This window comes from Falco naumanni, chromosome 1, assembly GCF_017639655.2.
Source record: "Falco naumanni isolate bFalNau1 chromosome 1, bFalNau1.pat, whole genome shotgun sequence".
In the NCBI taxonomy this organism is placed as follows: Eukaryota; Metazoa; Chordata; class Aves; order Falconiformes; family Falconidae; genus Falco; species Falco naumanni.
Genome location: NC_054054.1, coordinates 13,207,789 through 13,223,819, shown reverse-complemented (window position 1 = coordinate 13,223,819; position 16,031 = coordinate 13,207,789). Strand labels below are relative to the sequence as shown.

At 37.6% G+C, this 16,031-nt stretch overlaps 1 protein-coding gene across 3 annotated transcripts in view; it reads left to right on the top strand.

Moving 5' to 3' along the window:
- Window positions 1–16,031, top strand: part of INPP4B (inositol polyphosphate-4-phosphatase type II B) — a 220,868-nt gene that overhangs the window by 31,244 nt on the left and 173,593 nt on the right. For all 3 annotated transcript variants that reach the window (XM_040581815.1, XM_040581804.1, XM_040581824.1), the window contains exons 4-5: window positions 6,539–6,657; window positions 8,493–8,609. In XM_040581815.1, coding sequence (XP_040437749.1) covers window positions 6,539–6,657; window positions 8,493–8,609 — 236 coding nt within the window. The remainder of the gene's footprint in view (window positions 1–6,538; window positions 6,658–8,492; window positions 8,610–16,031) is intronic.

The window sequence follows — 16,031 nt, the reverse complement described above, 5'->3', positions numbered from 1 at the left end:
ATATGAAACAGGCCTGCTTTAACATGTCAGAGGAATTGAAACCCACACTCAGGAAATGGCTATTATTGCTGCTGGTAATGGCAATGCAAAGTTACAGTCTAAGCCTTTGCATTTATTTTACTTTCTTGGAGAAAGCAGAAGGGTATGCAATTTGAAAGTGCTCTGCTTAATGCACTAGTCCGACATCAGGCTTTCAGTAAAACGCAAAAGACACAAAACTTAAAATTCCTTTAGTACTACAAAACCAAGGGGTGGGCAGAACTTACTCTGAAATAGATTACTTACGATTTTCACAGTGGTAGTTCTAACCAGATTTATCACTTCATATGCAAATAGGATGATGAGTGCAGCTGGCATCTCAACTCCTGGGCATGAGCACTTATCCCTACCCTCTATCAGCATACAGCATTTTCCCCCAGCAGCACTTGTGTATCTTATTTCAATGACTCCTAAATAATCATGCTCTTTTAGCTGCAAATTAAGTGGCTAATGATTGAGGTTTTTCTGGACAGCATATTGATCTTTCTTACAGTAAATACTGCTAATATTGTTGGTATAGTGGGATTCCTGCCCCGGCCCCCCTCCCCCCCCAACCTGTATTTGCAGAGATGTCATAGAGATATATCTCATTGTGCTTCATCTGATGACTGCCCTGTCATCTTTTTCTCCTTGGACTGTTGGTAGCAATTTTCTTCCCACTGTTAATTACAGTCATCCTCTGAAGGATACTAATTGTGTTATGCATGTGTATTTTCTTGAGATATAACTAGGTTACTTTAGCAACCAGCTGTACATTCCAGAGAACAGAGATGTATTTTATTTTTATACAAGACTGTCATCCCCAGAGACAGGAAGAGTGATCTTGGAGCTTCTCTTAGGTAAAAATCAGTGGATCTTTACTTACATGTGGTCCAAATGTTTTGGACCTCTAATCTGTAGAGATTCTTTCCATTGCAGTTTACCAGAGTCTGAGTATCTGTTTTAGTCACTACTGTTGATGAGTGTTCCTCCTAGTACATACCTGTTTCATGACCATGTAACTATACCCTCATTTTGCAATAACATGGGTATTATAATTTCTGTGTCTGTGTCCTTCAATATTTAGTGTTGTAAGGTGAATTTTACTGGGAATCCACTCTGCAAATTTTTGCGGGAGTAACTTCTCTGTTCTTTTGGTCTCTGGGTAGAGGTGCTCTTTACCCACCAGTATACTGAAGCATTCCTGCTGACACATGAATGGGACAATCAATTAGTAGTATTCATGATAAACCAATTAATAATATTTATTATGGAGCAGTAGCTGGAGGAGTGCTCATTAACACCGTTCAGTGCTAATACCAGTCTTCAAATGTTTGTCTCATTTGCTTTCAGGCATGTTTTGCCATGCAGAGAACACATTGCTGTCCTGTTCTCATCCCTCTTACAGTTGCATTTACACTCCTAATTTAAAAGTATGACCGAAGCTTTCCTGTATGTTCTAAAGCTGGATTATTCCTAAGCCTTTGTGTGCCTGACTGAAGGTATTGTTTTCAGCAAGCTTGATTAGCGCTGTGTTCAGTGGAGGCAGAAGCAGTGGTGATGTGCACTTTCTTCTTCCTGCCCTCCTCAACATCTGCTCCAGGGTGGAGGAAAGAAAACTGTGTACTGTTTAGTGTTCTGCATGTAGCACAGGTCTGAATGTAGTGTTCTCTTATTTAATGTGTCCTTTTGCCCACTAAGGAATAGCTGCACCTCAGTTAATTAGTCTGTCTTGACAGACTGTACAATATTATTTATAAACTAGGTTGCTTTGGGATAATAATGCTGCTGCAATGCCAATGAAATGAAAAAAAATAAAAATGAACATCATGTTCACACATACAGGTGTGTGAGACATGCAGGCTTCTCCCATGCCCCTTGTCTTTAGATGCTACTAATTTTCCATTCTGTTTTGACAGCGTACAAAATAGTGTGCTCTGGAGACAATGGGGCTATGGTGGTTAATTCTTTTCCCTTGCCAGACCCCTGGAATCTCTTTTGGTTTGAAAATGGGAAGGAGTGAAGCTGTGTTAAATGGTGTTTCTGTCACTGGTTAAAGAAAAAGCTACCTTGCAAATGGCCATGTAGGCCAATACATGCATCGTGTGAATCTGTGGTCTGGGAAGACATTCACTGATGTGCTCTAATTTCCCCCGCTAACAAAAATAAATGTTGCCATTTGAATGCCATTTCCCAATTCTGGGGCTAGTGCTTGGTTTTCTTCCCAAACAGCTCTGTGAACTCTGAGCAAAGAATGTCTTTCAGTCCCTCTGCCCATGTCATTTGTTCCAGCTACTGGATCTTTTTCAGTTCTGGGGGATGCTGCATCTCCCTGTTTCTCTGCCAGATTAACTTCTTCTGGCTCCAGTGGGCTTAGTGCTTGGAGCCCTGCTGAATGCCTGGTCAGAATTGTTACAGTTTCAGGGAACGTAGATGATGAATTTCCAGACTATTTCTCTTTGTTGTTGTTGTTTGTTTTGTTTGTTTTCCCACTTTTTATTGTTATATAGTCATGGGGATTTTTTAATCTTTCTCTCAGTGCTCTATTCCTCCATACAGGTAATGTTTCACAAAATTCTCCCTGGTGCCATGAATTGGTCACTGCAATCATGAAGCAACATTCTGGCTGTGTTTACACTTTAGCCCAGTTTTGAGGAAACAGTAACCCGCCTTTCTCTTCTGCTGTCTTCACGTGTGTGTGTGTGTACACACCCAGAAGAAGAGCAGAGGCGGCATGGTAGTGCAGCATAGAGAGCAGTGAAATACTGAATGTGGCAGGACTCCAGAGTCAAATATCTACTTATGCGGTTTGCATTTACAGCACACGTGATTTGTGTGCATTGTAGCAGTACTGACATGTACAGGGCAATATGTAGCATGACTGATAGAGAATGAAGACTTGTTTACTGTGATTCATGTAAGAATAATACCATGGTTTTGATAGTAGAACAGTAATGGAAATGACATAATTAATATTCTTTTTGCTTTTATTCTTTAGAAAATAACTGTTGAAGGATAACATAATTTATTTCGAGGCATTTTAAATGGCAAGAGATCTACATGTAGACCACATAGGTTTGCAAAATAAATGAGTATTTGTAACTACATTCTAAAGAAATTCTTATTCCTTGCAGCCGTTCATCTTGCTCTACACATAGTGATTACTTTGCTGTATTTCTTTCTTTAATATGTAGAGAAGTTGTTTCTTTCGGCCATCTTAACTTCTTTTTCTCTGATTTAAAAGCATAAATTATTCCTAATGTAGTTCTTCCTTAAACATTCATTGTACGCTGATAGGCTTAGCAGAGATGGGATTACCGGGGGAATGGATGACTCAGGCTTTTACACACTGAGTCAACAGTCACAATGAGTAGATTCATATACTTCTGGTGTGTAAGTACAAGCTGTCACTTCATTTCACTGAGTTTTGTTGATGAGTTTTTCCAGAATTAATTCAAGCACAGTGAAGTATTGAAAAGTTATGTGACCTATGTATATGGTCTGCTTGGGCATAGGTCATGATGGAAAGCGTGTTGATGTTGTTACCTGCTTTCACTGTGTTACATTTGCAGCTAAGAAACCAGCCTTAGCATGCCTTTCATGTTTGTATTTTCATCAGTTTCTTTTTGAGGAGTATGTCAATAATGCCCAAGAGATGTGTCCAAATATATAACTTATAGCTGGTATTCCACTTTCATAACCATGTCATGTTTCACATAGTCAAACACGGTTGACTCTTTCTTTGAGAAGACCCGATTTTCAAACATACTGCTAGTAAGATAGTTTAAAGGGCAGTAATGCAATGTGGGGCTGTGGAACTTTCTAGGCTATGAACAGGGTATAACAAACTTCTCCTGTTCTTTGTCATCAGCTTTAAAGTAATCCTTATGTTTTCTTAAACATTTCAGTTGGGCTGTTTTTAAGGGAGGTGATGCACTGTGGCTCAAACTGACAAATTCTGTGTCACACCAAGTATTCAGTTGTCTGCTGGTGACAACCTTATTGAATATCCTTTCTGATTGAAATAGTAGTTGTGAACAGTAGTAGCCCAGTGTCCAGTAGAGACAAATAATTCTGTCATCGAAGTAGATGCAGGTTTCATTTATCCCTCTGCACTGGGATCTCCCAAAGAGTTCTAATACTTTGTGCTGATCCCTCCCCATTGGGGATATGCAGATGAATTACCTTAAATTTCATTGGGTAGAGTTGACATTAAGATCGTATTGCTAAGCTGTCTTTTTACAGGAAAATGATCTAATGACTGGCTATGACCACAAAAATTGTCTCCTATGTTCAGATATCATCAAGGTGGTGAACACTTAGTGCAAATCTTCTTCCTATTGCTAAAGTTTTATCAATAGGAAAAAAGCCTATGCTTTTGGCTGCTAAAAGAATTAGTCACATCTAGTTCATGTATCTGAGACATGTCACAAGGAAATAAAAGCATTATTTATAGGGGATTTACCTCCATTCATCATGCACTAGTATTTTTTACAAGTTCAGCTGTAGGGTTCCTGCCAGAGTCACTGGTGCGTTTATTTATTTATTTTTGTTTTTACTAGGTTTCTGCCTCTTTCTGGTTTTTTTTCCTTTTTGATGTATTCCTGTCATCTTTGGAGGTCTATTGAATTGTGAGCTGGCTAGCCTTCCTCTGTGGTGGATGTGAAAAATTCAACTATATCTGTCAATGTTCCAGCTTCTCATATTGAAAATTAGCTCTCTTGCCATTCGTCTGAAACTGTGTTTTACTGTGCTGTGTTCTAAAAACATGATTAGAGTGGAGCATTTGAAGATTGGGTGGTGGCATAAGATCAGGGTTTGTGGGGGAAAATGGCTCTATCTGGAAATTTCAATGGTCTGATTCTGCATTTGTGGTGAGCTTTAAAGAGGATATAGTTCAAACAGCTAGGTATCTGCCCAACCTGTTGTGCTTTGGTAACAGTTTTTCCATAAATCTGCTCATACTTATATTCAGGTCAGATCAAGTAGTGCTAATATTTAGAGTAATTTCAATAATATGGTGAGCCTTAGTAGCAAGGAATTGCTATTCAACTCTGGTTCTGTTACATCACCTGTTTCATAAAGACTTAATAATGCAAAACCTTTTATTCTTATTTCACTTTTACCTGCAAATTATGATAGGGTCAGCTTGAGACTATCTACCAAAAGATTTCATTAGCAATTTGGGCTAAAGTAAAACTACAAAATAATCTTTGAAGGTTAGATGTAATTGTTTCTTTGTTCCTTTATAACTATGAGAGAGCAGTAAAAAAGCTTCAGCCAGTTTTCCTTTTATTTCCTCAAGCAGCAGGTCCAAGCCCAAAGGAAAAAAAAAAGTATAAACCAAGCTGAGTTGGCCTTTTGTATGTATCAGAGCTTTCCTTTCCTTGGCTTCTCAACAAACCAGGTTTGCTTGCTGTGAGGATAATCTGACTCATCTTTTACAATGTTAAAGGTCAGCTGCACTTGATGAAGCCCCTGTTGGCAGTGACTCCTAGAAAATGTTCTTGGCTCTTTCTTGTCAATTAGCCTCTCTGAAACCAGAGGCTTTTCCTTTGTTCCATCGGGCTTCTAAGTTCCTAGTGTAGTTTGATGCACTGCAGAAAGCACTGGGTAGATCCTGTCGCAGTATTCACGGTTGCATATTCCATATTGAAGAACGTAAGGTGGATGGGTTTTGCTTGGGAACCCGCGCATGCCCTGTTAGTGCACGTCCCTTCTGCAGAGCAGCTAATGGTGCATTTGTTTCTTTCCTCTGCCTCTTCTCTTTTCTTTGGTGCTTTTGTCCTTTTGGTTAGAGGGCATGAGGTGTGTTAGTCTAAAGAGTGAACTCCATCACCTATCTGCATGACTGTGACCCCAGGATAAAAATGAATTATTAAACAATAACTGAATTTCTATATTTTTATTAGGTAGAACGAGTTTTAATAATGATGTCACATAGCCAGAATACAATTATTTTTCTCATTTATATGCAAGTCACTGACAAAAGAATTGGTTATTTTGCTATCTGCTTTTAGGTATGTGGATTTTTATTCGATGAATTCTGCTCAAAAGTTCAAAATGTAGTATTAGGCTAGATAAACTAACCTAATCACTGGTAGCATTTAACTGGTTCAGAATGTGTTTAAAATGGTCATGTACAGTGAAAACTGTCAAACAAGAGATGATCAAATTAGGCAGCTAAGAGAGATTTTGTGGCAGATTAAATGAGTGCTTATGTAAAATTACCTACTATTGCAGTGTGTGTAAATTCATATACTGGAGCTGATGAGCCTCTGGCAGGGAGCTTTGCAGAAGCTGCAAGTATTTTTAGTGGAAACAAAATCTCAGTTCAGTTATGCAGCATGTGACTTCCTATTTCTGTAAGTTACTTCCAAGGGACTTCCTCTGTTAAATCGGCTTGTCTCTAGAGATTTAATCTGGAGCCGGAGTGTAGTCTGCTTTGTCCTGTGCCTGTGACAGCATTTTCCCAGAGTTTTCTTTTGAGTATTTTATTTTTATTTTGTACTGTCTTCAGCATGCAAGGATCTAGTGGCTGCTACCCGTGATCGGAAGCTGAATACGTTTATACAAGTCTCAGTGGTACATCCAGCAGAGCACATTTTGACGAGGTATTCAAGCACTGAAATCGTGGAGGTGAGAGTCTTTCTTATTCAATTAACATGGTCATTAATGAATTGCTCTTTTCTTCCTTAGTGAACGAGAAGTAAAACAAGTTTGTGCACAGTCTTAGGTAAGACAAGCACACTCTGCCAGTTAATAAAGCATACCTGAATGTGCTGTAGTTCTTGGCATTTAACCAGGATAAACGGTTAGAAATGAACTTGGCTTTCCATGAAAGCTCTGTTGTTCCAAGTAGAGGCATAGGGAATACTCCAGTTCTCCAGACATAGATCTAGAATGAAACAGGGAATAGCTGCTTTCATGAAAGGACAAGGCACTGCAAAGTAAAATTAGAGTAGAGTGAGTAGGGTATTTGTAAAGTATTTTTAAATTACAGAAGAACATAGGTGTATTATATGGTCTGTTATATCCTATATATCCTATCTGTTTCTTGTTCTATTTTTTACATTGGAAAGTTGATGCTTTTGCAATTTGAAAAATATTAGCCTACTTTTATAATTAGGGAAAAGTGTGTGTGTACGTAATGTCTGTGACTTTATGTGAAATAATTAGTAACTTGCATCACATTACAGCAAAAGTTGTCTGAGGCTGCTTTGCGAGTCTTCACTTTGCCCTGTAAGCATCATGTCAGAAACAGCAAAAGTGGTTCACAGAGGAAAATTAAGTGTGGGCAGGCAATGTAGGTGTAGCTTGCTTAATTTACTGTAGAGATTCATTAAGAATGGGGAAGTCTTATTGTAAACAGAGATGATTTTGCGAAAGGCTTGTTTTAACTGTTAAATACAATGAGAATATTTCATGAGCTCTTTGTGTGGTCAGTTTCAACTAACTACTAATTAAATTGTTATAGTTTCAGGCTTAATTCAAACATCTTGTTTCTGATTGGGGTGTTTCATTGCAAACTGGAATGATGTCATGCAGAAGATGGAATAGATTATTTATTTATTTATTTATTTATTGAATAGAAGTTGATGCATTTCCTGACACAATGTCCTAGATCTGAATAAATCCCTGAATTTGTTGTCAAGGCTCTCAGCTTCATGGTCAAGCTTTGGGGGAGGGGAAGGCAGGGGCACAGAAAAGTTATTTTCTTTAAGAGAAATTACACTTATCTTGCAAAATCCTTTATTTTACTTAATAGAAAATTTAAGGATACTAGCCTAAGCTTCTTTGGAAACTAAGTATAATTAAACATTGAGAAATTCTAGCCAACGTTTTATATGATTAATTGAACTGTTCATATATCTGAAGCTATGATAAGGTTACTTCTGTGTTCACCTTTTAGATATAATCATAGTGCTACAACATAAAGGAATATTATCTTATTCCTCTACTGCCTGAAGAGGGGTGTTGTAATCCCCTCCCTGCAAATCAGTATCCTTAATGTAATACAGGGAGTCTTTATAGCATTTCTGTAGACATTTTATTGTGACTTAATGAAGATCTCTCATTTTCTGTGTGTGAATTGTGTCTTCAGTTCATTTAAATTATTATGAGATTTCGGAAAATATTCTGGGATAAAGATCAGGTTTGTTTATTACAGGTTTCATTGCACATACTAAGACCTGCTGGCTGAGCTGTTTAGGGGCATGTTGCTAGTTTCTGTTGCAGAAGCACTCAATATCTTTTCCAGTTAAAAAACTTTTCAGAAATCTTTTTGAAACTTTCCTAACAAAGTTTTGAAGTTCTCTGATTTTCTGACTGCTTGGGTAATACTTAGCTGTTCACATCTCTCCACAGTAAAAAGCTAATTTGTTATAAAGAGCCCACAGTTTCTGTACATCCATAATGGCTTACTACACATTGCACAGCTGTTACCTTACTGAATGTTTACTCATGTTACACAGGGTACAAGAGATCCACTGTTTTTGACTGGTGTGACATTCCCACCGGAATACCCCATCTATGAGGAAACCAAAATAAAACTAGCAGTCTATGATGTCAAAGATAAATCTCAAGACACGGTAAGTGCTTTGCTTCATTCTTGCATAAATCGTACTGAGGATTTAAGTTTGTCACTATATTGTTCTTTGGTTCTCTTCAGCAAGTTTTCCAATTGGGGAAATAGGTTTATGTACAATTGGTTTTGCTTTTTTCTTATACCTTAAATGTACTGTATTTTTTGTTGTTGTATTAGAGAATAGAGAAAGAGAACTATGCACTTAAGATAGGCCCTGTGCTATTGTTTAATTGGTTACATGAATCAGCACGGGTATTCCTGGTAAATAAAAAAATACTTTTCTGTGCTTTTTGATGGCAGAGAACATATGAAATACACTGAGATAACATCACTGTGAATAATTTTCCAGAAATATGTTTCTGATATTATTATATGCCCAAACCAGAATCATAATAGGGCCATGTAACCTGATGTTCGAGAGAGGTAACCACATTTTATTTTTGATCTCTTGCATACCCACAGTTCTCCTGTGGCTGCTGCTATTATCTATTTGTAAGGGTCCAAGATCATCTGTGTCACTGCTAAAGGTCAATAATTTTGGGTTGCAGTCTACATTTCTGGTTACACTGTCAGCTTTTTACTTGACAAACAGTTATTCACTTGAGATGATATATGGAGGTCAGTGGGGTGATCTGAGTGATTTAACTGCCAAACATAGACCATGAGTACCAGTTTATGTGCTCCAGGTGATCTAAGACAGACTTGCAGAGCTAGAAGATACCATAGGACCTATGGGAGATCTGCATTTGTCTTCTGTGGCAGCTGGAGTCCACAGGGATAGTTTTCTCTTGGGCATCAAAAATGGTCCTTGATGCCTGTATTTAATTAGCTGAAATGCTCTTTACACATCTGTAATTGGCCCCTAGTACGATTAAAGACTGTGCAAGCTCATTCAATGACTTTATATGCGTTCATTATCCATAAGAAGGAAATTAAAGGCATAACTTAAAACTTCAGACTGTCTTTGCTTACAAAAGTAAAGTTACAAAGTTACAGATTTAGAGGACTTGTCGTTTTTTTTCAGGTAGAAAATAGTTTATGTGTTTGTTTATGTTCTGGACCTTTGTGAGCAAACATGTTGGATCTGTCTCCTTGCTGTCCTCTTTAATGGGAATGTATGGAATATTTCAGACACTGAATCTGGACTACTTTCGGTTTATAGACTAAAGTATTTTTTCTGTTTAAGAATAACAAGGGAGGGGGCATATACACACATTTTCAGAATGTTTATGTTTTAATTTTTGGTTATGGTTTAGACTACAGGGGCTTAAAATGGTATCTGCTATTTATTCAATATAATTGTCACCCTTGGACAGATACAGGAATTGAGTGAAAGCAGTTTGACTTTTTCCCTTCCCTTCCAGTTTCTGTTGTGACTGACAGATGATGGAAAATAATATCCTGTCTGTAAGCAAAAAGAGTGGACTTGATTCATAGAGCTATCCCTGTACTACTACTCTTCTAGTTGCAGGTCTTGATGCTGCCTCTTTTACAGGACAAGATCTAGCCTCGAGAATTGATAAAATTTGATAATATTTTACACACTTTTAGTAACTTTTTATAACTCTTCTTTAAAATTGTAGTACAGGATTAGAGTATCTCCCAGAGAATCCCGTTAATGTAGCTCATAAGTCCCAAGAGAGAACTACTACTTTTGTCATAGTAGTTATGTAGCTCCTATGTAAAACACCTAGACTTATAGCTTATCATATCTTTTTGTAAGGGAAGATGTTAATCTCATCCCTGGTTTATATATATTTAGCTTTTTTTTCCAATATTAAGCCATTTTAAAACAGGATGTAGATAAGAAAAAATTAAATAAGCTTTAGAATTTGAGTTAAGGTAGACTACTGCAAGTGTCAATGACCCTGGGCCATCCAGGTTGTGACTTCATTTGTGGCAATATTTGGACTTCTGTTTATATCCTAGAATATCAGCAACAATAAAATTAATGGTTTGACTTTCTTTACTATAATTGGAAGCCATCACACTTTTCTATTAATTCAGGTGACCTTTTTGTGTCTGGAGGTGTATATAGATTCATAAAAGTCAGGTTTAAATGAGCTATTTGTTACTATTACTAGCGTAGCTGCAGCTGCACAGACCTCAGTCTTTGCTTCATGATCCAAGAAGTGGGCAGTAAGCCTGTTCCAAGTGCTGTGGCTTCACAGTTCTATTATCCAGGCTACAACAAAGCTGACTTTCTTGTTTCTCAAAAAATGCTGCCACAGCTTATAGCCACAACATGGAGCCCCACCATTTCTCCAGACAGGTAATCCACTTGGGGGTAGAGGTGAATCCAAGGGTGTTAGGTATGCTTCTGCTCTTCTAGGTCATGCTTCCAGAGCAGTCACCAGCTCGTACAGGGGAGCATTTATGGCAGAATCAACTTTGGATCTGACTGCAAAATAGTTTGGAGAAACTGGGCAAAGAGCTACAGTAATAAAATTCCCACAGCATCAGGGCTATACTACTACTGGTTACTTCAGTTAACCCATTCAAAATAGCTAATATCCCTCGTCCCAAATATGTACTTATTCTTTTCTTATTTCCCTTGTAAATAAAATGAAACTAAAGGAAGTGAATTCTATGCATTAATTAAACTCGGCAGGATTTTACTGCCGCAAATAGAAGACTGTAGAGAAGGAGGGAAAAGGGCAGTGACTGCATCACAGGGTGAAACATTTTTGTGTTTTTTTTCCTAAAGCTGCCTCTTTCTGTACAAGAGATTTAGGTCTCTTTTTCAAACCCACTAGATTTTTACCATAATGCAAAAACAATTATATACTGCTTGGTTTATGCACACCGGTCATAATGCTAAAGTGAAAGGGGATGCTCCCCAGTGTGACACAACCAGAATGTTTTTTGGCACTTGTGACATGCTACTTGGGCTGCTCTTTTTAAAAATTTCAAAATAACCCTGCAATTCTTGCATCCCTGTACCAGAAAGCGGATAGTTAACTTCACTCTTGGCTGTCATTTAACTTAGATTATATAAGGAGTGAAGTTTAATTATATTAAACTACTGTGCAGCTGGTATCACATTCACTGTGGTTGATACAGTGAATGTTCTAACTGCACTTTTCACTTTTTATGCATCTCTGTCTGATGTTGATTATATTTTGGCTGTGTCAAGCTTTCTGTAATTGAGGCTTTTTAATATAATGAAACAATTGTATTTTTTTGTTTTGTCTAGTCTTCTTAAGTTAGGGTGATTGGTTACTGTAACTTTTCATGTAAATAGAAACTTTTAATAAAGACTATGCTATTCCTACTTTACTTTGATATAGTTGGAATAAAGAAGTTAATAGTGTGTTTATGAAATGTAATTTAAATATACCCAGTGAAGCCATGCATACAAAGCAGTGGGTAATGCATACTCTGAAAAATGTACTGTGACATCTGTTTCTACATCACAAAAATTTTCATCCGATATTGCCGTGAGCAAATTTATGTTTCACTGGCTTGAGTTGCACTGTCTTTAAGATTTTTAGATATTTGGGTTTTGTCATAGTGCTGAGGCTGCACCTGTTTAAGTCATTGTCCAAAAAAATCAAAATTAGAGGCTCATATGCTGTTAAAGTATTACCTCTGTACCACTTCTGTACAGGCATGCTATTCTTATATTTCCTATAAGCATGCAGGTTTGCCCAGTTTGGTCTAGCAAATTTTAAAGCTAAAACTGGATTAATTATCTTTGAAAATACTGCTTTGCACAAATTAGGTACCACTGCCATGACAGACCTGGAGAAAATACAAAATACATGAATTTGTGTTATATTAAGAGGCGGGGATGCCTAGTGACTAATTTGGGAGGCAACAATCTGTCTGTCCTGCGTTCGGAATGTATACTACTTGCGTCCCGCAGCGAGCATTCTGAACTTCATTGTGTAGAGCACTATGGCTATATTTTTGGGCAAGTACATAACATTTAGCTATGGTGAGGCTTTTCTTTGCTTTTTTTCCAAGACTGATTCTTCCGTGGCCCAATCTTCATCTGATTTGTGTTTATTTCATGCAGTTACACCTACTGCTTAGATTCTTACTATAACGACTTTTCTATCTGTAAAGTGGGTTTGAAAGTGTTTGTATCTTGTGTGATGGGATTACTTTTGTTTTAATGCAACAAGATCTTGAGGTAAACACTGTTCTTGTATGACATGCAGTGAGTTGGGCCACCTCCTTTTGATCCACACATGGAGAAGTGTTGGAAGCAGAGGAAATTAGCAACTTTATCTGGTTACAACTTTCTGTATGTAGTCCCTGCATCACCCCTTCACAGATTCCCCTTATTGATAGGAGGAAATGGAAATTGGGAAGCCCGAGAAGAAGCTTCAAAAGCATAGATTTTGAATACCAACTAGGGTTAGATTATTTAACAGGTTTTTTTGCTGTTTATCTTAAACACCAGCAGGTAGATACAATCTCCTTTAGATGGATGTAACTACTGGAATACACATGTGATATTGAAGATATAACCAACTGTGCTAAAGCTCCTGAGAACCAGGAGAAACCGGATGTATACAAGGCAGTTGGAATATTACACGTTCTACTGTCTGGTCTTGCATTGCTTACTTCCCAAATTTTCTCTGAATCAATGAGAATAAAGTCAGATTAACATGGTAATTTTAGGAGTGGTAGGCATGGAAACACAGTATTAGATACGGGAATTTGTTATAAAGTGACAATTTTAGATTATTTAGGCTTCAAATCACACCTTTTAGCTTTTGAGGTGTAATTGAGCTTTTGAATTTTCTATTGAACGTACTCACCATAAATGAAAATGTGCAAAGGGTTTTTCTTTGTATGTTTCTTGATATTGCAAGTATCCCTATTAAAACTGAATCACACCAGGGTGAGTAGAAAATGAAGACTGTCTGTCATGAAAGAAGCATTTTGAGTTCAGTTGTGAAGCCAAACCTGAAGTGGCAGCAGCGTTTCATGTCCCCTTGTGGGCATTGATCTGTAACACAAAACCACCGTGCAGTTAAGTGGGGTTTGCCACCTCTGCTGAAGAGGCCCATGGCTTGACTATTAGGAACACTGCAGAGCAGTATGTGAAATGCATTAGCAGAGATAAATGTAAAAGCTTGCACGTCACCTACTCGTACTCTGCCTGTAGCAGAGTGCTCTTAGTCCCTCACCCTTGTGAACACTAGAACTACTGAAGCTGTTTTACTTTAAAACTTGAAGTGATGTTGAAAATGCTCTATTTTGTTTAGAGAAAAAGCACTTCAAATTCTTCCTTTTAACAGTTCCATTCACTGTCATCTCTGCAGAATTTTTAGAGAAATATTGCTTTAAGTTAGAAACTCTTATTATCTCATTCTTCTGAACAGAGCAGTATTGTACGGTACCATGGTCCTACCCAAAGAAATATTTGCACTAAAGCTTTAGATATTCATGTTTCTTTTCAAAATCATATGGTTTTTTCACAAATATATATTTGATGATAAATTTAGTTTTCCTTTTGCATCAAATTATATATTCTTACTAAAAGCCATTATTGGAAATTTTGAGCAGAGGAATACTTTTTATTCTTCTGGGAACATGCATGTGGAATCCACTTAAAACTTTATTGTCTGTCTTTCTCAGTATTTTTTAGAAGTCTGGACACATAAAGGGAAATTCAAACTGCTGACTTTCATTTGGGTTTATACTGAAATAAATTCTTTCTTTGAAGTGGCTGAGGGTGTAATAAGGTTTTGTATATCTTAGTGTATCTGCGAGAGAGTTGGGGATAAGTGTCAAGACCAGGAAAGTTACAGGTATAGACCTAAAGTCCATTTGTAGCCTTACTGCTCTTTGTGCCTAACCCTTGAAAATTCAGTGGGAGGATTTGACTTTGCAAAAATTTTCTCTCTTTGAAAGCATCCTACTTTTCCTCCTACCGTTTTATTATTTTTTTTTACTAATTGAGGCAAATTCTTCCCTATTGCTCTGTCTTCAGGGAAAGTTGTAATTTACTGTTCATTAATTTTCCATTTTCTTTTCCTTTTCTACCTACTCTGTCAATCAAATGCTATTGCTGCCTCACATCAGTCAAAGGTTTGCTCCAAGAGCTGACTTTTTGGAAAACTGCTGTAAAACCACGTAGTGATGAGACCAATTGTATTCTGTACAAATATAAAGGGTTCTAAGGGAACCAAATAGTGAATAACAGAAAAACAGAAAAGATAATATTTTCCTGTAGATTTTATTTTAACCAGCTAAGAATTTCAGTAACATCGGCATGGTTGTTCCAGTCTCTGTAGCATGCTCCAAAAAGCTTGCAAATGTAGCGTTCTTCCATGAGTACTTTGTATGTACGTATTCATAGATATCTTTCATTGCTTCATCCCTAACTAGACCAGCACAGACCACATCAGAATAGTCAAACAAATCCAAGGTGGTTATTGCACTGCTCTATCATTTCTAATGATGACTTGCAGGGTTCAAGGAACACGTGCCTAGTACAGAAGGCAGTGTTGTTTTCCTCTGAAATATGCATGCTGCAGTGAATAGAGGAAGAAGAGCATGGCACAGTGTTTCTTTAGTCAGTGTGGAGCAACTGGACTGTGAGAACATGGCCTCAAGTTGAAGAATATGCCTCTGTCCTTTCAAAGGGTTGATCTGCTTTCCTTCCCAGTGCCTTTGACCCTGGCATCACCTGGACAAGGCACTGGGGGTGCAGCTTCTCAGGAGGGGTGGCTGGTGCCCTGGTAGGCTGGGTACTGCAGCCCTCCTGGGCAGCCCAGGCACTGCAAGCATGAAGGATTTTCTTGTACTAAACACAGCAACATGGGAATGTTGAATGGCTCAAAGGATAAGATTTGTCTGTTCTCATTTGATGATTTCCCTTTTTTATCAGGTGAATGATCAGTTAGTCCCATCACACCAACACAAATTCTAAAAAGTACAAAGGGGAACTGACATTCAAGAAAATAGTGATGTTTGCCTTTAGCTGTAGCTACTTAAAATTATACACACAACAGATGACATTTTTAACTATAGTTGATGGGTAGTTTATAAATGAGAGGGGCTTCCTGCAGGTGAAAAAAAAGCAGAAGACTTAAGATGTTTGTTCTAGTATGGAAAGCTCTGGTTTTGCCTATTGAACTCATTTTTTGGTAGTTTCTTTACCTGGAAAATAATTCATCAAATCAATGCCTCTCTTGTTCATGTAGAAGCACTTCTAACTTTAAGTGGACACATTGAACTCCTTGAAAAATTGCAATTGTGAACTTCTGTTCAATGCTTCATGTTCTGTGGGTTTCTGTCAAATAAGACTTTAGAATAATCTATTACAAGTAATTGTATTTATACTGCAGGAAAAAATGTTCATGTGCCATCCTTTGCTTGCAGCATTTATAATTTTACATTAACAGAAATGAATTAACTGTAGGAAATGTGTTAAATATTGGGGGGGGGGGGGGGGGGGGGGGGG